The 26771-nt window shown below is 43.1% G+C and overlaps 1 protein-coding gene across 2 annotated transcripts in view; it reads left to right on the top strand.

The window, feature by feature from the left end:
* The window catches only part of TRAPPC8 (trafficking protein particle complex subunit 8), a 156204-nt gene that overhangs the window by 76310 nt on the left and 53123 nt on the right, over positions 1 to 26771 (top strand). For both annotated transcript variants that reach the window (XM_073631521.1, XM_073631519.1), the window contains 6 exons: positions 537 to 652; positions 3581 to 3731; positions 3918 to 4018; positions 10731 to 10836; positions 12355 to 12486; positions 25287 to 25511. In XM_073631521.1, the coding sequence (XP_073487622.1) occupies positions 537 to 652; positions 3581 to 3731; positions 3918 to 4018; positions 10731 to 10836; positions 12355 to 12486; positions 25287 to 25511 (831 nt within the window). The remainder of the gene's footprint in view (positions 1 to 536; positions 653 to 3580; positions 3732 to 3917; positions 4019 to 10730; positions 10837 to 12354; positions 12487 to 25286; positions 25512 to 26771) is intronic.

Raw genomic sequence — 26771 nt, 5'->3', positions numbered from 1 at the left:
GACCTTAACGGGCGCTCAATGTTAGCCTATGGAGACATGTCCGCTGACATTCGACCCGGTCCGATCCGCTAAAAGCAGACGGATGGCCCTACGTCCAGTTCTGTCGCTGGCGGATCGGATCGGGTGAGATCTGATGAAAACGGACATGCTGTCCGTTTTCGTCCGATCCCTCCATAGGCGGCAGCGGCGCCTGACAAGCCCCTCCCCGCTCAGTGAGCAGAGAGGGACCTGTCATCCGCCGGCTCAGTGGAGATCACGGACTGATCTCCTGCTGAGCCGGCGGACCGAGGCAGGCTCCATAGAAACGGAGTCCGCCTTGTGTGAAAGGGGCCTTATACCTAGTAATCTGTTTTTTGAGCCAATAAACAATGGTTTTTAGTTTGCAATGAGACAACACTGGTCGCCCTAAAAAAGTATTATACTTTGTTAGAACTGTGATTACATGCTTGTTTTGTTTTCTTTTGCTTGTTTACCAGAAGTAATATAAAAAAGTAATATGACATTGTAATGACAGTTTCTGCTTTTTGTTATTCCAGTTAATATCCAGGAAGGGACTGAGTCGATCATTGTTTTCTGCCACAAAGAAATGGTTCAGTGGTAGTAAAGTACCAGAGAAAAGCATTAATGAACTAAAGAATACCTCAGGATTATTGTAAGTATATTTGTTGCAAATGTTATTTTTGTTGTTGTGTTTTTTTTTTTTTTTTTGTGGTTTTTTTTTTTTTTGCATTTTAAAGCAGAACTGCAGGCAAACAGCTGCATACACAGTTGGAACAAATGTATCAGTCAGTGATGGTGAACCTTGGCACCCCAGATGTTTTGGAACTACATTTCTCATGATGCTCATGCACTCTGCAGTGCAGGTTCCACATGTTTGCTGCGTCCCCCACATGGCTTCTCGAAAACGGCAAACAGGACTTCTTGGCTTTCTTTCAACAATGGCTTTCTTCTTGCAACTCTTCCACAAAGGACAGATTTGTGGAGTGCATGACTAATAGTTGTCCTGTGGACAGATTCTCCCACCTGAGCTGTGGATCTCTGAAGCTCCTCCAGAGTCACCATGGGCCTCTTGGCTGCTTCTCTGATTAATGCTCTCCTTGCCCAGCCTGTCAGTTTAGGTGGACAGCCATGTCTTGGTAGGTTTGTAGTTGTGCCATACTCTTTCCATTTTCGGATTGTGGATTGACACACCTGCTTTATTGACAGCTCAAAAACATCCGTGTTCTGTGGGCCGTTATAGCATCTATTTTTACTGCTTAAACTGTATGCGTTAGGGTGCCATTCAGAATGAACAGCAGTGCACTGCAACACTTGTATATCTGTCTACAGTTGACAATAATGAGGTGTCACTCAGACGGGGGCAGCATGATTGTAGTCTTGTGCCCCACTGCCCACCAAAAAAAAAAAAAAAAAATCTCTTAACCACTTGCTGACCAATGTATTTAAATGTTCTGTCAACAAGTGGGTATTACAAGATCAGCTGCAGTCATGATCTTGGTACTGTTTTCTACAGTCAGCTGTTTCGGCAAAGTGATCTGGGCGGCTTTACAGCGAAATGAAAGGCCGTCCAATGCAACAATGTAAAAATATACCATATCTGGAATTAATCTTTTTAAGTGGTTCTAAAGGTAGAAGGTCTTTTACTGGAATGCATTCTATGCATTTAGGTAAAAAACCTTCTGTGTGCAGCTCCCCTACCCCAGCCCCCCTTATACTTACCTGAGCCCAATGGTAATCCAGCACTGTGCGTGAGAGCCATTGGCTCCTGCTGCTTTCAATCACAGACAGTAAGGAGGGAGGAGGGGGCGGGCCGAGCCACACTGTGTCAATGGACATGCAGAGTGCTGCTCGGGAGCGAGCCTACATAAGTGCCTCCATAGCAAGCAGCTTGTCTATGGGGTCACTCGGCAGAGAAGAAGAGCCAGGAGCGCTGACGGGGGACCTGAGAGGACCATCATTGTTCTTGCAATTCTTTGATCAGATCATGATCTCCAGGAATAGTGTCCATTTAAATCAAACCTGAACCTAATAAGTGAACATTTGTTATGTTAATGCAATGTGAGATCTAAGGATTGTGAGACCCAAGGAACTGCTTTGTGTGACTTCTAGTCCCATGAGATTTGGTGATGTCTCTACTGTCCTGCTCTATGTGTTTTTAGAGGTGGTGACGCGAGGAAGCAAACCCCTGCCTTTACCAAAATGTCCACCGCCACATAGACTCAATGCAGAACAAAGCACTGTAAGTCAGTCATTGAGAGAGATCGGATACTGGTGACTAGTCCTTTGCCCTATGTTTGCCTTTATATTTTTTGGGCACAGCTTCCAGCCTTCAGCACCTCCTTTACGTAAGGCCTGTACCATCTATGATATTGTTTTATAATTTGTACAAGTGAGGAGGGAGAAGCAAAAGTTGTGAGTAAGGCTCGATTCACACCTATGCATGTTGCTTTTGAGCGTTTTTGGAGGTTTTTTTTTCATGCTTGGCACGTTTTTGAGCCGCGTTTTTGCCGCGTTTTTGCCGCGATTTGCGTTTTGCGTTTTTTTTTTTTTTTTTTTTTTCATTTTTTTTTACAGTCTTAAAAAAAAATTACAAAAAAAAAAAAAATAAAAAAACGGCAAAAACGCACCAAAAACGCATCAAAAACGCTGCAAAAACGGTGCACTTGCGTTTTTGATGCTTGTCCATTGAAAACCATTACATGCAAAACGCTGCTTTTTGCATGAAAAAAAGTCCCCGACCCTTTCCAAAAACGCAGAGATACAAAAAAGCATTGATGTGAACATGTTCCATAGGAACCCATGTTAAAAAATTCCCGTGCATTTCTGCAAAATGCAAAATGCATCAAAAAACGCGCTAGTGTGAATGGGGCCTTAGTGAACTTTCATTGCTGTTTTTCACACTTTAATGCAATTAGTCATTAAAGAGGAGTTCCACTAGTTGTTAAGTTTTATTAAATGTCAGCAGCTACAAAAAAGTGTAGCTGCTGACTTTTATTAAACAGACACTCGCCTGTCCCACAGTCCAGCGATGTGGCCGCCCGATGCCTCGCTCCTCTCCCCTCTCCCCTGCCTCTCCACGGTGCTGGTGTTGTAGGTGTGGGCGCCTGGCTGTGACAGCTTGCGGCTTCACAGCCGGGTGCGCACTGCGCATGCGCGAGTCACGCTGCGCTCTGTCAGTGGCCAGGCAATCTTCTGGCACCTGTGACGTGTCCCAGAAGATTGCAGGGTGGGAGGGGTCGCCTAGGGGGAGAGGAGGAGCCACCTAGGTGGCCAGAAGAAGGAAAGAGGAAGTGGAACAGGAAGTCACTCTCAAAACCAGGTACCCAATTGTGGCATGTCAGGGGCGAGGAGTACTTAAAGCAGACGTTCCACTTTTGGGTGTAACTCCACTTTAATGAGCAAGTTGCTCTTTTACCCAAGTTATCTTTTAATGGGGTTTTCAATGAACTTATTACAGGCTGTCATGATAACTTCACTCCTAATACACTGCACGGTTTTCACTTTTATGTAACCTGGTCTATGTCTAAACATTTTGAAAGGCCCTATCCTCCCAATTGAAGTGTTTTTGTATTTGTTTCAGATATCCACCTGAGGCACCTGAACTTCAGATAAGGAAAATGGCTGATCTGTGTTTTTTGGTGCAGCATTATGATCTGGCATACAGCTGCTATCACACTGCAAAAAAGGACTTTCTAGGTGACCAGGCAATGCTTTATGCTGCTGGGGCTCTGGTATGTACTGTGCTGTACTGACTATTTTAATAACCATTTATATAAATTATTTTAGATTAATAAAATATGGAAAGTTTTGTGATGTTATTTTTCTTTTCCTGTCTTATAGATAATTCAGATCATATTTCCTGCTTTGTTTCCCCTCTGTCTATTGTGTTTAACTTGTCACGTGTGCATGTGTTCCAGGAAATGGCTGCAGTGTCTGCTTTTCTACAGCCTGGTGCTCCCAGACCATACCCTGCTCATTACATGGACACAGCAATACAGACATACAGAGATATATGCAAGTAAGAAAATCACTTTGCTGGGCATGTAAGACTACTTTTGTGTAAATAAATACACGTGCAAACTGTCTGCTCCTAAGCAAGTGTGAAAAATTAGACCATTACTTTTTTTGAGAGAATACTTCTACGTATCACATAATTTGTTTCTCGGGTATTAACAACAGAAAATGTACAGGTTCCTAATTTGTAAAACGGAATATCATGTTAAAGCAGAGTTCCGGGCCACATTTTATTTTTTATTTTTTCACGTATCCGAGCATAATGCATTATAAAATCATGGATTATGATAATATGTGTGCTAGTGGATGTTGCTAATATATTTATTCTATATTGACAACTTATTAAATCCTCTTCTGGCCGTTGCCATGATGATTGTGGGCATGTGAAGCCCAGTCGATACCTCTTCCGGGATTAGTGATGGTGAGGTGCTTGCTGGGTAACCAGCATGCACCTCTCGATATCCCGCATGCATGATTCTCCGGCAGCTGTAGCACCGATTGTTTTGAAAATGTTGCCATAACGAGTGGCAACGGAGGAAGGTCCCGCCCCGTTGTTATGGCAACCGCCTTAAATCGTGTCATTTCCTGTTGGGAAATTTGATCACAGTACTGTCCACAGACTCCTGGGAAATAAGGAGCGCCACAGACCAGGAAGTGGCAGATTAGGAGCACTACATAGCAACAAGGCGTTTCTGATAAGTATATACAAAAAAAAAAATTCCCTCAAATGTTTCTTTTTAGGATTAAAGGTCTGTGATTATGTCAATTTTTTTTCAGGGTGGAAGTCCGCTTTAAGTGGAAGTAAACCCTCCTCTATCATATTCAGCCAAGGAAGCTGCCATCTTGGCCTCTGTTTAATCTTTAACTGCCATGATGCTGTACATGTGATTAATTATGACACCAGCCGTTGGATGGTTTGACAGTTTGGTTGAGAGCACAACCAATGTGACAACTACATTTTCTGGTGAAATGTAATGTAATACAAGCAATCTGCGCTAACCCCAATTTACTACAATATTTTAAATTATGAAAAATCTTAGGACTATCAGTTGAATTAAAAGTGAAAGTGGTGACAAAGGGTGCTGCAACCCAAAAAAAAACTGAATATCCAGTTTTGTCAAATAGTAAATGCACTCAGGTGCGCTACTAATGCCAAAAAAAAAAAAACACACAGGTTGAAGGTGCTCCTTCAGCCTAGGTATACATGTTATTCAAACATTAGATGTGAATAAAGCAATTATTCTAATAACGTGCAGTACATGAATTGCAATAAATAAATTATTGTGCAGTCCACCTGAGGAGTGAATAATTACATTTAAAAGGTCCTGAAAACTCAGTGTGTGCTTTTCTATGTAAGCGATCCTTTTTCCAAAGGTGGAGTGTCATCTTCTTTGCATTATACAAGCCAAACTTTTGTAGATAAGAAAGGGGGGGCCGCTTACCAGATAAGTAGGACCCCTGTTACGTGGGTCTTTAGGGCTCAGATACGTCGGATCCCGTAGGTAGGAACAGCTGATTGGATTTTCATGCACAGACTTCCATCTGCCTTGAACCCTTCATGAGCGCTGTGATGACAGTATGGTAAACTTGTTTCAGATGTGTAGAACCTCTGTTGTGGGGGTCTCTAGGGCTCAGATATGTCGGATCCCGTAGGTAGGAACAGCTGATTTGGTTTTCCTACACAGACTTTCATCCACCTTGAACCCTTCACAAGCGCTGTGATGACTTGTGGCTAGTCCTCCCAGGTCCCTCCCCCCAACTCTGTCTCCTGCTTCCTGTCTCTCTCCATGCGGCTTCTAATCTACACTGCAAGTCATCACAGCGCTTGTGAAGGGTTCAAGGCGGATGAAAGTCTGTGTAAGAAAACCAAATTAGCTGTTCCTACCTACGGGATCCGACATATCTGAGCCCTAGAGACCCCCGCAACAGAGGTTCTACAGATCTGAAGCAAGTTTACCGTACTGTCATCACAGCGCTCGTGAAGGGTTCAAGGCGGATGGAAGTCTGTGCATGAAAATCCAATCAGCTGTTCCTACCTACGGTATCTGACATATCTGAGCCCTAAAGACCCCCGTAACAGGGGTCCTACTTATCTGGTAAGCGCCCCCCCCCCCCCCCCCCCTTTTTCTTATCTACAAAAGTTTGGCTTGTATAATGCAAAGAAGATGACACTCCACCTCTGAAAAAAGGATCGTTCACATAGAAAAGCACACATTGAGTTTTTAGGACTTTTTTAATTTAATTATTCACTCCTCAGGTGGACTGTACAATAATTTATTTATTGCAATTTATGTACTGCACGTTATTAGAATAATTATTGCTTTATTCACATCTAATGTTTGAATAACATCATGTGTACCTAGGCTGAAGGAGCACCTTCAACCTGTGTGTTTTTTTGGCATTAGTAGCGCACCTGAGTGCATTTACTACAGCTACATTTCTGGCACGTGCCAGAAGTGCAATGGCTTTTTGAAATTGTTAAATTCATGGGTTTACTTCTGCTTTAAAATGTCAGGTTTCTGTGATGTAAAAAAATGAGACAAAGATAAATCATTTCAGAACTTTTTCCACCTTTTAATGTGACCTATAAACTGTACAACTCAGTTGAACAATGAACTGAAATCCTTTAGGTGGAGGGAAGAAAAAATAAAAAACTAAAATAATATGGTTGCATAAGTGTACACACCCTAAACTAATACTTTGTTGAAGCACCTTTTGATTTTATTACAGCACTCTTTGCAAAAATGCTCCAAATCTGCCAGATTGCAAGGGCATCTCATGTGCAACAGCCCTCTCCAGATCACTCCACAGATTTTTAATCGGATTCAGGTCTGGGCTCTGGCTGGACCATTCAAAAACTTTAATCTTCTTCTTCTGGTGAAGTCATTCCTTTGTTGATTTGGATTTATGTTTTGGGTCATTGTCATGCTGAAAGATGAAGTTCCTCTTCATGTTCAGCTTTCTAGCAGAAGCCCGAAGGTTTGGTGCCAATATATTGACTAGTATTTAGAACTGTTCATAATTCCCTCTACCTTGACTAAGGCCCCTGTTCCAGCTGAAGAAAAACAGCTCCAAAGCATGATGCTGCCATCATCATGCTTCACAGTGGGTATGGTGTTCTTTTGGCGATGTGCAGTGTTGTTTTTGCACCAAACATATCTTTTGCAATTATGGCCAAAATGTTCAACCTTGGTTTCATCAGACTATAAAACATTTTCCCTTTTAATGTTGCTGTAGGCCTCTTGGCAGCCTCCCTGATCAGTTTTCTTCTCATCTTTTCATCAATTTTGGAGGGACGTCCAGTTCTTGGTAATGTCACTGTTGTGCCATATTTTCTCAACTTGATGATGAAGGTCTTCACTGTGTTCCATGGTATATCTAATGCCTTGGAGATTCTTTTGTACCCTTCTCCTGACCCCCTCTGATGCTTTGGAAGCTCTCTGCAGACCATGGCTTTTGCTGTAGGATGCGACTAAGAAAATGTCAGGAAAGACCTACTAGAACAGCTGAACTTTATTTGGGGTTAATTAGAGGCGCTTTAATTAAATGATGGCAGGTGCGTACTGACTCCTATTTAACATAAGTTTGAATGTGTATGCTTAATTCTGAACACAGCTACATCCCCTGTATTAAGAGGGTGTGCACACGTATGCAACTACATTATTTTAGTTTTTTAGTTTTACTCCCCTCCCTCTAAAAGATTTCAGTTTGTTTTTCAATTGAGTTGTACAGCTTATAGGTCACATTAAAGGTGGAAAAAAGTTCTGAAATGATTTATCTTTGTCTCATTTTTCTACACCACAGAAATCTGATGTTTTAACAGGGGTGTGTAGACTTTTTATATCCATTGTAAATGCTTTAGACCCCTATCACACAGGAGCGAAATCCATCCAAGCGGATCCACCTGCTCAGCGGGGATCTCTCCGCTGATCCCCGCTGGGTAGGCGGATGACAGGTCCATGTCCGCTCCATTATGCAGATTTTCATCCGATCTGCCAGACGGATGGCAAACATATCCCCATCCGTCTGTGTTTAGTCGGCCGGATCAGGCCTCTGGCATCTGCCGCCCTATAGAGAACAATGGGTGGTCTGATCTGGTGTGAAAGGGGCCTTAACGACCTACTGGGTATTGTAGTTTGTAAATTAGAATCTGAATTTTTTTTTTACTTCTGGGAAAACTTATTTGGATAGGATTGCCAATGCAATGCTTGCATTCTTTATACTTATTGTGCCAGTGAAGTCACGTCTGTGGAACTTCACAAGCTGATTACAAATACCAGTTCCTTTAGAACAAAAATGTATTGCCCGTGGGTGAGTGTTTTGGGCCTTCATGGGCCATATGGTTATTTAAAAATCTATTGCTTTGTATATTTAAATACAAGCTTGTAAAAATAGCATTAGATCTTCTTTTTTTTTTCCCCAAGAAGCTTACATCCAGCTGCCCATTTAGGACAGTGGGCTGTGTCTGTGTCCGCTCTTCTGCATAAGTGGAGCCCATCGGCCTGCTCGGCGGGGATCAACGGACAGATTCCCTACTGAGCAGGTGGACTCTTGGCGGAGTCCTCCCCATGTCAAAGGGGCCTTACAGAGTCTCCTTTTTTTTTAACGCACAGCTTTTCCCTATATATGCAACAACCAGAGTGGCGTTTAAGTATTTAGTTAGTTAGGCACAAAGTGTTTGTGACCAACAATATAAGAGTTTAAGCAAAAGTATATGCTTATGGAGTAGAATATTTTTTGCAGGGTACAATGACCAAGATTTCATCTCCCATCCTACAGATGGTTGGATATGTATATAGGTAAAAATCTTAGCACAGGCCATGTAGGCTTTACGTGCTTTACCTAAAGTGTGTCAGGATTGTACAGCGGAATTGCAGACAGCACGGGAGAGCTAATTTGGGGGCGTAAGTTATCAATCTATAATGTGGAAAGTCCTTAATCATCACACAGAATTTCTAAGGCAAACATATTAAGGTAAATAGCAAGTGTTTGAGGAGGGAAAAAACAATTGGATTCTCACTGTCAATAGAGTGTAATCAACTCAGAACTTCAATCTAATTTGTGAATGAGACAGACAGTAAGGGTGGTTGTCCTAAGGAGCATGAAGTCTGAGGGCCTTCTTTCGGGAACAAGCTGCTTAGCCCTCAACAAGTTCATCATTCTCTGCATTCCCAAGTATATAGTGGTTTTGGAGGGAGCCAGGAGTAAAAACATTAATGTGGTGTTCGCATAAGGGTGACTGAGTTACCTGTGTGTCTATAAAAGCTGTGGTATGTTCTGATACACAAAAGCCAAGGGAAATTGCTTGAATAAGAAGCAGATATCTTCACCATTACTGGACAAGTCATGTTCAGGGGTGTGGAATTAAACAAAAAAAAAAAAACTGCTTGTCCAAGGGACTAAATCGGGGTCCCAATCTACTTGTCCATCATGACAATCTATTGTCATGATGGACAATATACATTTTTTTCCTGGATTGGCAATATGAAGGGTTATTTTTTTTATCATTAGGCAAATGTGCTTTTAGGAATGCCTGGCTCTTTACGGTGACTTCAACTTTTGTTGTTTATTTTTTGCTAGAAAATTTCTTAGAACCCCCAAACATTTTATTTTGTTAATTTGGAGACCCTAGAAAATAAATTGGTAGGTGTTGCAATTTTTTATGTCACACAGCATTTGCGCAGCTGTTTTTTCGAATGTAAAAAAATAAGCTTTTTTGAATATTAATGCAGAAAAACACAATACATGACCCAATTTTTTTCTAAAATATAAAACATTATGTTAGGCAGAGTAAATGGACACCAAACATGTCACGCTTTGAAATTGCACACGCCCCTGCAATGGCAACAAACAACTTACATTTTACTATTCGTTGGCGACCCTTTAAAGCCCTTACAGAGGTGGTATTTTGCTGGAATTAATGCCCATGATCTGATGTTCGTGGTGATAAGCATTTGCTTATGAGCAGGGGGGATGAGAGTGCTTTAACTTTTTTTTTTTTAAGTTATTTATTTATTTTTATACTGTCACTTAATTTTTTTTTTTTCTTGAGATCATTTTTATTGCTGTTACAAGGAATGTAAACATCCCTTGTGACAACAATAGGCAGTGACCGGTACTTGTTATAGAGAGAGAAAGGTGGGGTCAATAAGACCCCAGATCCCTCTTCTGCCCTTAAAAGCGCTTAATTACACCAAGATCGGTGTTGCCAAATGCGTTCTATTTTTAAAAATGGTGCCGGGGAAACCAGAAGTGAGGTATGCTCACTGCTTCCTGTTTCCTATATCATAGAGGTGGATAGAGCAGTTCCACCTGTATGATCAGCCGGGGGGATGTTCCCTTCCGCTGCTTGTAAAAGCCACTCAGCTCACTTTTGCAGGAGAGCCACCCATCAACTCTAAACCCGGCTGTTTACCTGCAGCCGGGCTAAATGTAAAAGAAAAAAAGTCTTGCCTGGAGCCCAGAACTGCATGTCCCGGGCATCAGGCGATAGGCATTGAACATCCCTGAAAGTTGTGCGCGGCTAACTACTACTAGCTGCACATATTTGTATTAACATAAGTGATTTCTTGCTGTCCTAATTGGTGGCCCCAGTGGCAAAAGGGTCTGTAATATTTGCTTATGCTTTGCATATTCCATTTCAGAAATGCAAACAAATCTAAAGTTTTACAGCTTGTTTGTGAATTATTAAAACTAAATATTTTCTTTTACTCTAGGAGTATGGTTCTGGCAGAAAGGTGTGTCTTACTAAGTGCTGAAATTTTAAAAAGCCAAGGAAAGTATTCAGAATCTGCTGCCCTCCTAATTCGTCTTACAAGTGAGGTATGTAAATGTTTGATTCGATTCTGTTAAAGTAGATATAAACCCCAAAACACAGGCAGCTTTCTATTAGACGGCAGACACAGAAGAGGAAGGAGCCCAGATCACTCGCAGGGGGGGGCCCCAGAAGAGTATGTTCAGGGCCACTCTGTGTTATACAATTGCACAGAGCAGGTAAGTATAAACCTGTTTATTATTTAAATAAAAAAAGACTTTACAATCTCTTAAAGAGGAACTTCCGGTTCTCCTCCCTAAGACAACAGATACATTGCACATGTAAATGAATCACAACCCCACTGTTAGTTTGTGTGTAACATACCTCCTTTAGCTGTATACAGCAGGTTTCTGTGTCTGTGGTCCCTCCTCTTGGCTGAATTTCAAAGTTCTCTGACTTCAGGTTTTCTTCCTTTGCCAGTCCTGATACTGCTTGTCCCATGATCCTCTGAGCCTCTGTAGTTTCAGGGTGGGCTATGGGAGTCCCTTCTACCAGCTGGGGGAGTTGATGTGGGCGGGTCTAAGGGTTACTGTGGATGTTTCTGTGCCTTCATGTGGGTGCTGAATGGGGGAGGAATGGAATTGTGTTATCACCGCCCACACTCCATTCCTCTCTGCAGTGAATAGGGAACAAGCAGAAAGTGGAACATGTCAGAAAATTAAAGTAATTCTAAAGGCAATTTTTTTTTTTTTTTTTTTAATAACAAACATGTCATACTTACCTGCTCTGTGTAATGGCTTTGCAGAGAGCAGCCCCGATCCTCCTCTTCCCCCACTGCCGCTTGCTAAGAGGGCACTCTTACATGCTTGCTCACGCAACCCGCACAGAAAACGCATGGCTACGCCCACCAAACACGCATCGCTCCATTCAGTTCTAATGATAAGAAAGTTGGAGTTTAGCTTCTTTAAGGCCCCTTTCACACTGAGGCGCTTTTCAGGCATTTTAGCGCTAAAAATAGCACCTGTAAAGCACCTGAAAAGCACCTCTCATGCCTCCCCAGTGTGAAAGCCTGAGTGCTCTCACACTGGGGCGGTGCGCTTGCGGGACGGAAAAAAAGAAATCCTGCAAGCAGCATCATACACCGCTCCCAAACCGCCCTGGCCCATTGAAATGAATGGGCAGCGCTGCTGAAGCGCCTGAAAAGCGCTTTGGCAGCGCCGCAACATGGGCGCTTTTAACCTCCTTGTTAACCCATTCTTTGGGGTTAAAAGTGCCCCTCTCCCACCCGCAAAGCAGCTCTGCAGCGCAGGTTAAGCGCTGCTAAAACGAGCTGTGCTTTACCGCGAGCGCGGGGCGGTCTAAGTGTGAAAGGGGTCTTAAAGTTTAGTTTATGTTAATGTACCATTCTGTATGAAAGTTATGCCTACTAAAAAATGAAGAAAAGTATTTTAAAAAGCTCTCTCCTTATCCTTAGTATGAACATAAAGATATTGCAGAGCCTTCTTTCTTTTTTTTTTTTTTGTTTCGGGTTGATTGGTGTTTTTCAATAACAGTAACATGTTAACAGTAACTTTTTTTGGTCACAGGACTCTGATTTGCGGAGTGCACTACTTCTTGAACAAGCTGCTCATTGCTTCATTAACATGAAGAGTCCTATGGTGAGGAAGTTTGCTTTCCATATGATACTAGCAGGCCATCGTTTTAGTAAAGCAGGCCAGGTGAGTACATCTCAATTTTCTGATTTTAGAAATTTCTTGACAGAAAATGAAAATATGCAGCATTGTTTAATTAATTTGTCGAACCATTTTTATGTTTAGTTTTTTAAAAGGGATTAAGAGTAAAAATTTTGGAGATTTATATTTCCCTCTGTGACCCTGTTTGCGAGATTTCTCCTCGCTTCCTGTACCTGTGACAGGATGGGAGGGGGAACAGTTTTATTTGGGACATGAAGGCATGAACAGCCATGAAAACATTTCGATAATTTCTAATCCCTATCCACTTTATTAGGTGTTTTTGTTTTTGTCTGTCCAGAACAAAACTTTTTTGGTGGTCTTGCTCTTAAATGTGCTGATCTTTTGAAATTGTTCACATACTTGCAGGATTAAATGTCTTTGTCAAAAAGGCAGGGCTTGTTAATTTTTTTTTATCTTTTCTTTGAATCTAGAATTAAACTAGGGTTGCTTCAAAGCCATATTTATTTATTGATGTGACACAAGGTTTTTCTTTTTAATTCTTCATGTAAGGTTTTCAGAATATAAAAGAGATCAAAGTATAGGACAAGCAAAAAGTAAAAGAATATACAATGTGCTGAAAAGGCCGGCGCCTACAGCATAGGCATAACTATGCATGTAAAAAGAGCAGAACCAGGAACAAGAACCATAAAACGTAGAATGACATATATACACAACTCATTTGAGATTGTAGCAGATTAGTAGCTAATGGGGGGTTGCCCCAGTAAGTGTCAACAGCTGCAAAAGTCATAGATGATATGATAAAGGGTGCCTAAAGCAGAGCAGGGCCTTCCATCTCTACCATAGTCACTGCCATAGAGTGCTGGAGTTGGTCTATTCTAGGGGAGCAAAAAAAATGGGGTGTGGGGTGGAAGGTTGGGGGTATTAAGGGTCAGGGCCCACCAGAAGATCCTCCGCTATCACAACTGCACAGTAAACAAAGGCCAGAGTTCCCCCTTCCCTCTCCCCTGGGCCAGAGGAGTACAGTATCCAAATAATACCTCAACAAGCTAGGTCCGCGGTATAGCTTGCAGAGAAGGTGTAAGCAAACCAAGTTTTGCGAAATTGTTCTTTTCTGTGGTTAGTAGACACCAAATTCTCTACCATTATACAAATTTCACTGATTTTTTTGGAGCCAAACCCCCGTAGGTGGTGGGATCATCAGCTGCGAAAATAGCGGAATACAGGCCTTGGCTGCGTTGAGTAGGTGGATGCTGAGACAGCATTTATATCTTTTGAATGACATTGGTGCCAGATGTAACAGGTAGGCCACTGGCTAATCACCCCGCTGAACGTCAGTTAGACCCCATACACACTATTAGATTTTCTGCTGATTTTTGTCTTCAAATTTACCAAAACCATGTAGTGCAAAGGCCTGCCTGATTGCATACAAAGTGTAACTCTTAAGACTTTTTTGACCTGAAGACCTAAACCTGCAGAAAATCTAAAAGTGTGTATGAGGCCTTAGATTGTAGACCAGGTTGCACACCTGTTACCAAAATGGTTGCAAAACCAGGCAGGGCCAAAAGATATGTAGGCAAGTGCCCTCCTGGTTGAGACATCTCCTGCACTGAGGAGAGATTTGGGAAAAAACCCTGTGGAGAGAGACAGGGGGTTTGGATGATTAAAGTGGATGTAAACTCCATACATGAAATTTGAGCTGGGCACATATATATCAACAGAGATAAAAGTGACACTACGGCTACACCTAAATCAAGCTTGATTGGAAAAGGGAACTGAATTTTAACAATTCCTCATATCACATACCGTCACCTCAAAAATTAGATAAAGACTTGAGGTGTGTTCCTCTGAATTGGGGTAAGCATACATAAAAGTGGGGAGGATGAAAAATTTCCCAAGTAATTCTTCAACGAGGAACAGCCGGATTTATCAAAAAATATATACTGTATTGGCGTATAACACGCACTTTTCCCCCCTTAAAATCAGGGGAAAATCGTGTGTGTGTGGTGTATGCCGAACGGCTGCCTCAGAGAGGAAGAAGGGTACGAGCGCCACCGAAATAGATGCCCTGTGTATTTGGCTGTGCTTTTAGTCACGCGCAGTCCCGCCTCCTAGCATTGACGTTCCGCCATTGGACCGGTGTTATGTCCATCAATGGAGCCAGGACTGCGAGCCGAGCCGATTACACAGGAGATCCCGCTCTGTCTATTTCGGCAATAACAAGGCTGCAGATGCGCACTGATCATGCTGCAAAGAGGGGCAAGACTGTAGATGGGCACTGATCATGCTGCAGTGATGGACAAGGCTGCAGATGGGCACTGATCATGCTGCAATGATGGGCAAGGCTGCAGAAGAGTACTGATCAGACTGCAATGATTGGCAAGGCTGCAGATGGGCACTGATCATGCTGCAATGATGGGCAAGGCTGCTGATGGGCACTGATCATGCTGCAATGATGGGCAAGGCTGCAGATGAGCACTGATAATGCTGCATTGATTGGCACTGACCCTTATTTTGCTTTTGCTTCTTTATTTAAAATGTAAATTTCTTTTCATACATCAGGGGACACAGAGCCATAGTAGTTACTATGTGGGTTATAGGCCACCTTCAGGTGATGGACACTGGCACGCCCTAAGACAAGAAGGGCACTCCCTATATAACCCCTGCCACTACTGGGAGTACCTCCGTTTTTTCGCCAGTGTCTAAGGTGTTGGTCACGAGTAAAGATGTGCTGTGCTGAACTCCACTGGAGCAATCCTTGCTGGGACTAGCCATGCTGACCGGATCCATTCAAAGTGTCTTATTGTGGGCCAAATTGAATGGTACCCGTGCCTCGTATCCGAATAAACAAGGTTTTTCCTGTGAATGCTTCTCTTTTTAGAGAGCTGGACCCTGGGATCCAGTACTTTTTGGTAATGAGGCCATAAAGTTTTACTGGCAGGGTGCTGTTGCAGGTCCAGGATAGTGGGTTTCCTCTAGAGTCCCCTGCTCCTGAAGGTTTAACGGAACCCACCGTGAAGATTGGGCCTGTTGGTTTACCACAGAAAACCCTGCGGCGGGAAAGGTAAGTGGAGTTTTCTAAGAAATCTTTAGAATTTTCTTATGAATGTCTCTTTTTTTAAAAAATTAAATAATGTTGTCATGCCTATGTGTCACCACTGGGGGCTGTATTGAGCACTCACCGCCTCATGCTGGAAACAGCGCTGTGTCAGGAGCCGAACACTTCCTCCTTCTCCAGCCGAAGCAGCAGAGCCTCCGGTAAGCCTAAGGGGGGATTTGTCTCTCCACCTGTTGCCCCCCCTATGCTGGAATTCCCCCCCTCATGGGGGAAAAGCGTTCGGACCCTTTTTTTTTAAAAAAAAAAGGAAAACGCAGTGGCAGCTCGGCGCGGGAAAACCCGTCTTTTTGAAAATGAGGGTGGAGCCGTAGGCAATGCGGGGAGCGGGGCTAGCGGCATTGGCGTTCTCCGACGCCAGGTGCACGTGCAAGCTTTCAAAAGCACACTGTGTGCTGCTGCTGGCTGTGGAGGAACACAAGAGCAACGAGGTGGCATTTTTTTCAGGTTTGGTGACAAAGGCATTTTTTCCTTTTGACACATTGTTACTGCTTCAGGCTGGGCATTAATAGCAGCATTTTTTTGCTGGACTATAGCCCTAGCATTGTATGCATTCCTTCTGGTAGTGTCTCTGCTTTGTGCATAAGGCTATGAGTGGAAGGGGGACAAGGAACTCCTCAAAAGGTTCTAAGGGTTCGATTGTTTTACAACAACCTAAATCCATGTACAGGAAAATGTCATCCTCCTCTGAGAGTGATGCAGCCGGTCAGAGTGAGCCGTTAGGGGGGACTGGTGTTGCAGCAGCGTTGGACACTTCAGCCTCTATATATATTACCCAGGAGGTTTTTTCTTCTACCATTTCATGTTTGGAACAGAAAATTGATGCTATGATCACTTTCCATAGTGGATCCAAGCGTAGCAGATCCCCATCCAGTGCTCAGGACCCTCATACTGAGGTGCAAGGGGCAGGGGATCAAGAAGTTCTTCCAAAGGTTCAGGAAGACGCTGATATCTCCTCTTCCAAAGATCCTAATATAGAGGGTGTAGTCTCACAAGAAAGATTGTTGGTACACTCCCTTACTAAGTTGGTTTGCTCAACTTTTTTGCTGCCTGTAGCGCAGTCTATTGATGAGCCCACCTCTGGTTTAGGATCACAAAAGCCTCCCTCATCTGGGGATGCTTTTCCTATCCATTTATGGCTAAAAAAGCTGATGTATTCTTAATGGGAACACCCGGATAAGCAGTTTTTTCCTCCAAAAAAGTTTTCTACACTTTATCCTATGGAGGAGGAATTCTATAAGAAATGGGGGGGTTCCAGCAATCGATGCTGCAATCTCCTCAGTAAATAAAAATCTCACTTGTCCGGTAGACAATGCACAAATGTTGAAGGATCCAACAGATAAAAAGTTGGAATTTCTTTTTAAGAACAACATTTCTCTGGCAAGTTCAGTGGTGCAGCCAGCTCTTGCGGCAATTGGAGTGTCTCAGTCCATAAAGGACCAGTTTGTAGAGATACTTAAGATTATTCCTGATCAGCAGGCCCAGCAATGGGCTAAGGTATCAGAAGCACTATGTTTTACGGTGGATGCTATGAAGGATTCTATTCAAGCCTCATGGCTTATGCTAGGACTGGTACATACACGCAGAGTCCTATGGTTGAAAAATTGGTCAGCCGAAGCGCCGTGTAAGAAGCTCTTGGCCAGTTTCCCATTTCATGGTGAATGGTTATTTGGAGACGATTTAGATAAATTTATCTAAAGGATTTCTAATGGGAAGAGTTCTCTTTTACCAGTAAAGAAGAAGTTTAAGCATTTCTCCTTTAAACGTGCATCCTCTCCAGTGCCAGGAGCATCTGCCTCTAGGCAGTCTCGACGGCCTCCACCGTCAAGCTCAAGAGGAAGACCTCAGGAGCAGTCCCAGGGCCAAAAGAGGACTTGGGGCAGAAAGCCCGCAAAGCAAATTACTAAAGCCTCCTTATGAAGGGGCGCCCTCGCTTGGGTGGGGGGAAGGCTTCTGCAATTTTCTGGCACGGACAATATCAAGACAGATGGGTGGCTTCCTCAATTTCTCTAGGTTACAAACTAGAGTCCCGAGAATTCCCGTCTCCTCGTTTTCGAAGATCAAACGTTCCCAGAGATCCAGGGAAAAGGAAGTCTCTTTCTAACTCTGGATCATCTCTTATCCCAGAAGGTGATATCAGAGGTTCCCACAGAGGAGCAGGGTTCAGGGTTTTATTCAAACCTTTTCACGGTTCCAAAACCGAACGGGGTGGTAAGACCCATTTTAGATCTCAAAGATCTGAACCGGCACTTAAATATCCGGTCCTTTCGCATGGAGTAAATCCGATTGGTTGTCTCCATTTTGCAAGGAGGGGAATTTTTGGCATCAACCGATATCAAGTATACATATCTCCATGTGCCGATATTTCCCGCTTATCAGAAGTTTCTACGCTTCGAGGTAGAAAATCATCATTTTCAGTTTGTGGCTCTGCTGTTCGGTCTAGCCACCGCACCACGTGTGTTCACAAATTTCCTGGCGCCTCCTTTAGCCAGGTTAAGGGCTCAGAGTATAACTATCCTAGCCTATCTAGACAATCTGCTTTTAGTAGATCAGTCAGTCTCCGGTCTAAACCAAGGTTTAATCTCAGCTGTAAGCTACCTGGAATTCCTAGGCTGGATTCTCAACCTAGAAAAATCCTCCTTAAAACCATCAAGGAGATTACAGTACTTGGGACTGATCATAGATACCGTTCAAAAGAAAGTATTCTTACCCCAGGCAAGAGTCGGCTCCATAAAGGAACTGATTCAACTTGTCAAAACAAAGAGAAATCCTTACATTCTGCTGTGCATGAAATTGTTAGGAAAGATGGTGGCCTCTTTCGAGGCCGTTCCCTATGCGCAGTTTCATTCCAGACTGCTACAAAACACCATTCTGTCGGCCTGGAACAAGAAGGTCCAGGCTTTGGACTTCCCAATGCACTTATCTCCCGAGGTCCGTCAGAGCCTCAATTGGTGGTTGATATCCAGCAACCTCCAAAAGGGTAAATCCTTTCTACCAGTATCCTTGAAAGTGGTAACAACGGATGCCCGCCTTCTAGGCTGGGGAGCAGTCCTGGAAGAAGCATCTGTCCAGGGGAAATGGTCCAAGTCAGAAAGGACCTTGCATATCAATATTCTGGAAATTCGGGCAGTACGTCTGGCCCTAGATGCCTGGACGCTCAGACTATGGAATTGTCCTGTCAGGATTCAATCCGACAATGCCACGGCTGTGGCCTACATCAATCACCAAGGGGGCACGAGAAGTCATGCAGCCCAAAAAGAAGTGAATCATGTTCTAGCTTGGGCAGAAAGCAACATTCCTTGCCTATGGGCGATTTTCATTGCAGGGATAGAAAATTGGCAGGCGGACTAATTGAGTCGCCAACAATTATTTCCGGGAGAATGGTCCTTTCACCCCAACATTTTTTCTGTCGATATGTCAAAAATGGGGTGTTCCGGACATGGATCTGTTCACGTCCAGATTCAACAACAAAGTCGACAACCTTGTGTCAAGGACAAGGGATCCGCTAGCGTGCGGAACAGACGCCTTGGTCTTTCCATGGGATCAGTTTTCACTGATCCATGCATTTCCTCCAGTTCTGCTGCTTCCATGCCTTCTCTGCAGGGTCAAGCAGGAATGGAAAAGGGTGATTCTAGTGGCCCAGAAAATCTTGGTTTGCCGAGATCATAAAGATGGCGGTAGGGGATCCTTGGATCCTGCCACTGTGGCCAGACCTTCTCGCACAAGGTCTGGTATTCCATCCTAACTTACAAACGCTAAATTTAACGGTTTGGCTATTGAAACCCACATTCTAAAGGACCGTGGGTTATCTCCTTCAGTGGTGTCTACTTTGGTTAATGCTAGGAAGCCGGCCTCCAGAGTCATTTACTATAGAGTCTGGAAGGCATATGTCTCCTGGTGTGGATAAAGGGGTTGGCACCCCAGGAAGTATGTCATAGGTAGGATCCTTGAATTCCTGCAAATGGGATTGGAAATGAAGCTGGCTTTGAGTACTATCAAGGGCCAGGTCTCGGCCTTATCAGTATTCTTTCAACCGCCTCTTGCTTCTCACTCCCTGGTACATAGTTTTATTCAGGAGGTATCGCAAATTAATCCCCCCCCCCCCCCCCGTCAGGGCTCCCCTGAATCCTTGGGATATGAATTTAGTCTTGTCGGCTTTACAGAAACAGCCTTTTGAGCGTATACAGGAAATTCCCTTGGTTCTTTTGACGAGAAAAATAATCTTTTTGGTTGCCATATCCTCTGCCAGAAGGGTATCGGAATTGGCGGCTCTGTCTTGTAAAGAGCCATATTTGATTATGCATAAGGATAAGGTGGTATTGCGGCCTCATCCCGAATTCCTACCGAAGGTAGTGAAAGGTTTTCATTTAAACCAGAATATTATTCTGCCTTCTTTTTTCCTAGAGCCTCGATCTAGGGAAGAGAAGTCACTACATTCTCTTGATGTAGTGAGAGCGGTCAAGGTCTATTTAGGAGACCGCTCAGATTCGCAAAACAGATGTTTTGTTTGTACTGCCAGAAGGTCCTAAAAGAGGACAGGCAGCATCAAAATCTACTATTTCCAAATGGATTCGTCAAGTGATTGTTCAAGCTTATGGTCTAAAGAAGAAAATTCCTCCTTTTCATGTTAAAGCGCACTCCACCAGGGCTGTTAGTGCCTCTTGGGCGGTGCATCACCAGGCCTCTATGGCTCATATCTGCAAGGCCGCAACCTGGTCTTCAGTTTATACATTTACCAGATTCTATCAAATCCATGTTAAAGGTCATGAGGATATAGCCTTTGGGCATAGTGTACTGCAGGCTGCAGTATAAGTCCTCTAGCCTCTTAATACCCTACCTTTTTGTTGTGTCTCCCTCCCTTCAGTTGCCATTGCTATGGGACATCCTGCATAGTAAGTACTATGGCTCTGTGTCCCCAGATGAAGGCTTTGTAGCCGAAACATGTCGGGTGGACCCTCACGATTACCGCGATTGATCTTTTTTGAGCTGTTTGTAATCTCCTATCATGTGAGTGTTTTCTTTTATTATTTTAATAAATTGATGTTTTTAAACGATATCGTGCCATGTGAGCTTTATTTCTCGCATGGTATTTGAAACATCCGTTTGGCCTGTTGGACCGTTTGGGGACGTTTGAAGCTGTGGTGAGACTCCTCCCCCCATTGGAAGTTGAGGATATCTGATGATTCATCTTGCCAGACCTGGTGGTCAATAAGCTTTTTTAGACTTGTAAGACGTAGATCTTTTCAAGTCACCTGATTCTGGTAAGCCTCTTTTGATGCTCTGGTGATGGTCCCGCCACCTATTTAGACCCTCCATCCATCTGTGGTTCCTTATCTATTTATTCATCTGCCAGAAGTGACCAATTTCGTTCACGAGGAAACTCGGGAGTTTTATTTCCATCATTCTTTCAACACTCAAACCCTCATAGACTTTTGGTGGTGGTCTTCCACTAGTCACTATTAATATATTTGTCAATTTTTATTGATTTTATTGGTTGATTTGCCACATATGTATGGTTTCTTAGACCCACTATATTATTTTCTTATTATTGACTTACAATATTCACTGTATTTCAAGTGTTATTTTGAATCACTCAGTGTCATTTCAACATTATTTTGCCCCGCAAGGGATGGTCAGGTTCCTGCTCACTGTGTAGTCATATAAGATTTATAATTCATATATACACATAGCGCTACACTATTATATATTATTTTTAACCCTTACCTGTGTCTAGAGGTGTGTTAGCTGCTAACTGTATACTATAAAATTTTTTTAGCACTTCTTGGTGCAGCGCTGTACTCATTTCCCCATTTATGGCTCTGTGTCCCCTGATGTATGAAAAGAAAACAGGATTTTTAAAAAACGCTTACCTGTAAAATCCTTTTCTTTGAAGTACATCAGGAGACACAGAGGTTCCTCCCTTCTTTGGTATACACGTATATTGCTTGGCTACAAAACTGAGGTACTCCCAGTAGTGGGAGGGGTTATATAGGGAGTGCACTTCTTGTCTTAGGGCATCCAGTGTCCATCACCTGAAGGTGGCCTATAACCCACATAGTAACTACTATGGCTTTGTATCCCCTGATGTACTTCAAAGAAAATGATTTTACAGGTAAGCTGTTTTTTAAAAACCCAGTTTTTTTAACTGAAACTTCCTTCTTAAAATTAAGGTGCGTGTTATACGCCAATAAATACGGTAATTCCTTATTGAAAAAATCCACATAAACACTGAAAGCTAGTAAAAATGTGTATATAGCAAACCTCCACCACATACAGTAAAAATAGACAACGTTGTCTAAGGACCCAGATGGCCACCACAAGCCGACACACACGCCTCATAAATATCATGAATCACTCATCCTCATAAAGAAGTTCCAGTGAGGACATGGACGGATGTAATCTCAGAGAAGTTCGCTCAATATCTCAAAGACACCATACCCTTGAGCATTTATCCTTACCTCAACTGAGTTTAACCCGGGTAGGGCAAATTGAAAATTAATGATGCATTGATGGCAAAGGTAATGATGAAATTGGAGTACGGTTTCCTATAAGTGTAAATCAAGCATGGATGGACATGACAGAGGTATTCAGGGTTCCCCCAGGTAGCGGGGTATGCAGTAAATGTCCAGGTTGTCAGTTAGAGATGGGGACGGGCTATTGGATCTCTAGGGGGCAGGTGAGTGTGTGTATACACTTTCCAATTAGGAAAAAGGAATCTATACAGCTCACCACTCTCCCGATATGCACCTCGTCCACAGCATCAAGGCAGTCAGACCAACAGTCCACCTGTTTCTAGGGAGGATGGGAACCACAGAGGATAGAGTAAAAACTCCGTCCCTTACTCCACGTGTCCCATAGGCGTCCAGTGCCGTTAATGTTCAGCGTTGTGATACCTGCATATAGCTATAGTACTCCCATCTCTTTTCAAAGCTCCCGGGGAATACGGAGGGGGGATGTCCGCTAGTATGTGATCTGTGCCCTCATTGCAGGGAGGGTGATGGCATCATCTTGACGCATTTCACTCGTGACTTGAGTTTCTTCAGAGCAAGAAAAAACTCACAAACTTGTCCTTAGACAACGTTGTCTATTTTTACTGTATGTGGTGGAGATTTGCTATATACACATTTTTACTAGCTTTCAGTGTTTATGTGGATTTTTTCAATAAAGAATTATATATTATTTGATTAAATCTGGCTGTTACTCGTTGAAGAATTACCTCCCCTCTTTTCTGTGGGCACAAATATCTGTAGTGTTTTCTTATCTCTCTTCAAAGCCCTGAGTCCCGTGACTTTCTCCTGCTCCGGAGGGGGGTGGGTGCCTTTCCCTCAATTAGCTGTCTCACAGTGTATGGCAAGAATCCACACCCACAGGTGAATCAGGAAGAGAAAATTCTAATAGGACATGCACTTTCTAAACGGTATATAAAGATGAAGACCGCAGATGTACATGTAAAACTTATGTAAGAGGATTTGTTTCATCTCTGTGTATCATCTGAGGCTGTTCACGTCACTGGGTATAGAGTATCTCACAAAGGTGAGTACACCCCTCACATTTTTGAAAATATTTTATTATATCATTTTTATTTTTATTATATCTTTTAATGTGACAACACTGAAGAAGAGGTTGAAGGGGTGGGGGATCAGCCTGTCAGTGCTCAGACCATATGCCGCACACTGCATCAAATTGGTCAGCATGGCTGTCGTCCCAGAAGGAAGCCTCTTCTAAAGATGATGCACAAGAAAGCCCGCAAACAGTTTGCTGAAGACAAGCAGACTAAGGACATTGATTACTGGAACCATGTCCTGTGGTCTGATGAGACCAAGATAAACTTATTTGGTTCAGATGGTGTCAAGTGTGTGTGGCGGCAACCAGATGAGGAGTACAAAGACAAGTGTGTCCTGCCTACAGTCAAGCATGATGGTGGGAGTGTCATGGTCTGGGGCTGCATGAATACTGCTGGCACTGGGGAGCTACTGAAGCAGAGCACGATCCCCTTCTTTTGGAGACTAGGCCACAGAGCAGTATTCCAACATAACAACCCCAAACACACCTCCGAGATGACCACTGGCTTGCTAAAGAAGCTGAGGGTAAAGGTGATGGACTGGGCAAGCATATCTCCAGACCTAAACCCTATTGAGCATCTGTGGGGCATCCTCAAACGGAAGGTGGAGGAGCGCAAGGTCTATAACATCCACCAGCTCCGTGAGGTCATGGAGGAGTGGAAGAGGACTCCAGTGGCAACCTGTGAAGCAGAGGACACTACAGTGGGGGGAAGGGGGTGATGTGAAGGGAGCAGAGGACACTGCTATGGGGGGATGAGGGTTGGGGCAGTGAACACTACAGAGGGGGGGGGATGTGAAGTGGTAGAGGACACTGCTATGTGGGGGGTAGAGGGGCTGCAGATACTACAGTGTGGGGGTAGGGAGGATGATGTGATGGGGGCAGAGGACACTTGTATGGGGGAAGGGGGGTAGAGGAGACCACAGTGGGAGGGGGATTATGTGGAGGGGGCAGACACTGCAATGGGGGCGCAGAGGGGCAGCAGACACTACAGGGGGGGGTGTTGTAAAGGGGGCAGGGTACACTGCAGGGGGGACATAGATGGGCAGAGGACACTACTACAGTAGGGCGGTGGTGGTGTGAAGGGTGGCTGAGGACATCACTGTAGGGGGGAGGGGGGCGCTGTCGGTCAGAGGCCACTGTTTTGTGGGGGGACTTTTATTGGGGGCTTGATAGTTTTGTTCTTTGTTTTTAAAGGGCACTGCATTTCCTCCATATTGTCCAGGTATATCTCAACCTTGGAAAGGTTTCCTACCCCTGCCCTAAATAATCCTTTTTGATCTTACACAAAGATAAGGTAGTATTGGGACCTAGAGTCTTCTGGATCCTGCCCCAAGCAGCTGACCAACTGCCTACTGACCACAAAGAATTGCTTTCTCGCCATTGACAGAGCATCTTGTATTTTTTTTTTTTTTTCAATGAATACAGACATTGTCTGATTGGACTAGGTGGAGACTGTGAATTCACTGCTCTTTTGCATCTCTTCCAATCATGTGTTGACAAATTTCAATGTGTTTCGCGAGATGCGACAGTGCCAAGTGAGTGACCACCTGTTCAGCAGAGGACCCAGAAGATTGTGGCGATCATTGTAGTAGCACTGCCTACTACAAATATTCGCTTCTACAGCAGGTCCATCAGGTATAAGATATGCAAGATGCTATAAGGAAGGCTCTGGCCGAAACGCTTTAGCACTATTAATGTAGCACTGCTGTTAGTGCCTAATAAAGAATTGTAAGAAGAAGCCATCATGTTGCCGGCATTTCTTGCTTTCTTGATGTTCATGGGACACAACAAGCCCGAGCACCGATATTCAGCTCATTACTTTACAATTGTTCGGTAGAGCTTGAGTGAGTCTTTGTGTACATTACATAAGATATGCACACTTCCTTAATTAACACTAAAGGAAACCAATTGAGAGTTTAAAAAGTCAGTTATGAAAAATAAAAAAAATCCTTATATAAAAGGAATACAGCAATTACAATGAGGACCATCATTTTTTATGTTTCAGACTTATTCTGTCTATTTGCACCTTTCTGTTCTTATTTGGTTTTCTCTTGTTTTATGAAGGAATTGTATTTGTGTTTCTTTGCATGCATATGTATATATTTATTCTGCTGTTTGGAGTAAAATAGGCATTACTGCTTTCTTTTAGAAAAAGCACGCCCTGCGATGTTATTGTCAGGCAATGCAAGTGTACAAAGGGAAAGGTTGGTCATTAGCGGAGGACCACATCAACTTTACCATTGGTCGTCAGTCGGTCACACTGCGCCAGTTGGACAATGCAGTCTCTGCTTTCAGGCATATTTTGATTAATGATAGCAAGCAGCCCGCATTGCAACAAGGGGCTTTTCTTCGGGAGTATCTGTATGTGTATAAGGTAAATGTCAGTTTTTATTAGTCCTTTAATGTGGCTGCATTAGTTTTATATTTTTCAGGATTTTTCATTTATTTTTACCTGGTTACCCTGCCAGTAACATTTCTTCTTTTCTGGGACCACAAACTTCACTTTTCATTGTATAGAGATGAGGTGTTTTGTAGATCTCAGAAGATAGCTGGAAACACCAGTAATTTGTATGGACATCAGTTCAGTGCACAGGAATTTACAAACATAGTCAATATCTGGCAAGGTCAACAGGTATTTTTTTGTACTTGCAAAAAATGTACGTAAATTGAAAACCGAAAACCAAAGCAGCCACCACGTTTAAGGATGATTGAGTTTTTTTCTTTTTGGCTTTAGCTATCCTTTTAAATAATTATTTCCTTGTAAAAATACAGCAACAGAAGTGAAAGTTTTAAAAAAAAATCTATGGCCTCTTGCACACGGTACTGATATTCAAGCATCAGCATTTCTGGATGTAATTTTAGGCATTTGTTTTGCATGTATTTGCACATATTTATGCCCATATTTGCACATTCACGAGTATAACCCCTGGCAAAAATTATGGAATCACCAGTCCCTGAGGATGTTCCTTCAGTTGTTTATTGTTGTAGAAAAAAAGCAGATCACAGACATGGCCAAAAACTAAAGGCATTTCAAATGGCAACTTTATGGCTTTAAGAAACACTAAAAGAAATCAAGAAAAATAATTGTGGTGGCCAGTAACAGTTAGATTTATAGAACAAGCACAGGGAATAAATTATGGAATCACTCAATTCTGAGGAACAAAGGAGTGATCACACCTTGGAGAGCTGTTGCAACAAGTGGACTGACATGAAGCATGGCTCCAACACCAGAGATGTCAACTGAAAAAAAGGAGAGAATTATCAAACTCCTTAAAGAAGGAACATCCTCAGGGACTGGTGATTCCATAATTTTTGCCAGAGGTTGTACAATACGTTCCTAGGCACAGTTAATTAATATTTATGTTCAAATGTGCACATTTTCCCGTATTTGATCAAAATACTGACCGGGAATGCAGATTTTTCTATTTATTTTTTACTCAAGAATACGCAGTGCTTGTTTACGCGCCTGTGTGTACACCCACATTGTAGACGATGGGCTGCATTTTAGATCCGTAAAAAAAAAAAAAGCTGTACTGAGCTTTTTCAAGCTGCAGTGTGCAAGAGACCTATTTATTGTGACTTCGCTTCATAAAATAATTTCTGTCTTTTTTAAGGTTATGCTGATTTGCCTTAC

The sequence above is a fragment of the Aquarana catesbeiana genome, linkage group LG05 (genome assembly GCF_042186555.1).
Source record: "Aquarana catesbeiana isolate 2022-GZ linkage group LG05, ASM4218655v1, whole genome shotgun sequence".
Taxonomy (NCBI): Eukaryota; Metazoa; Chordata; class Amphibia; order Anura; family Ranidae; genus Aquarana; species Aquarana catesbeiana.
The sequence above is the reverse complement of the archived record's forward strand: the minus strand, read 5'-3'. Positions and strand labels throughout refer to the sequence as shown.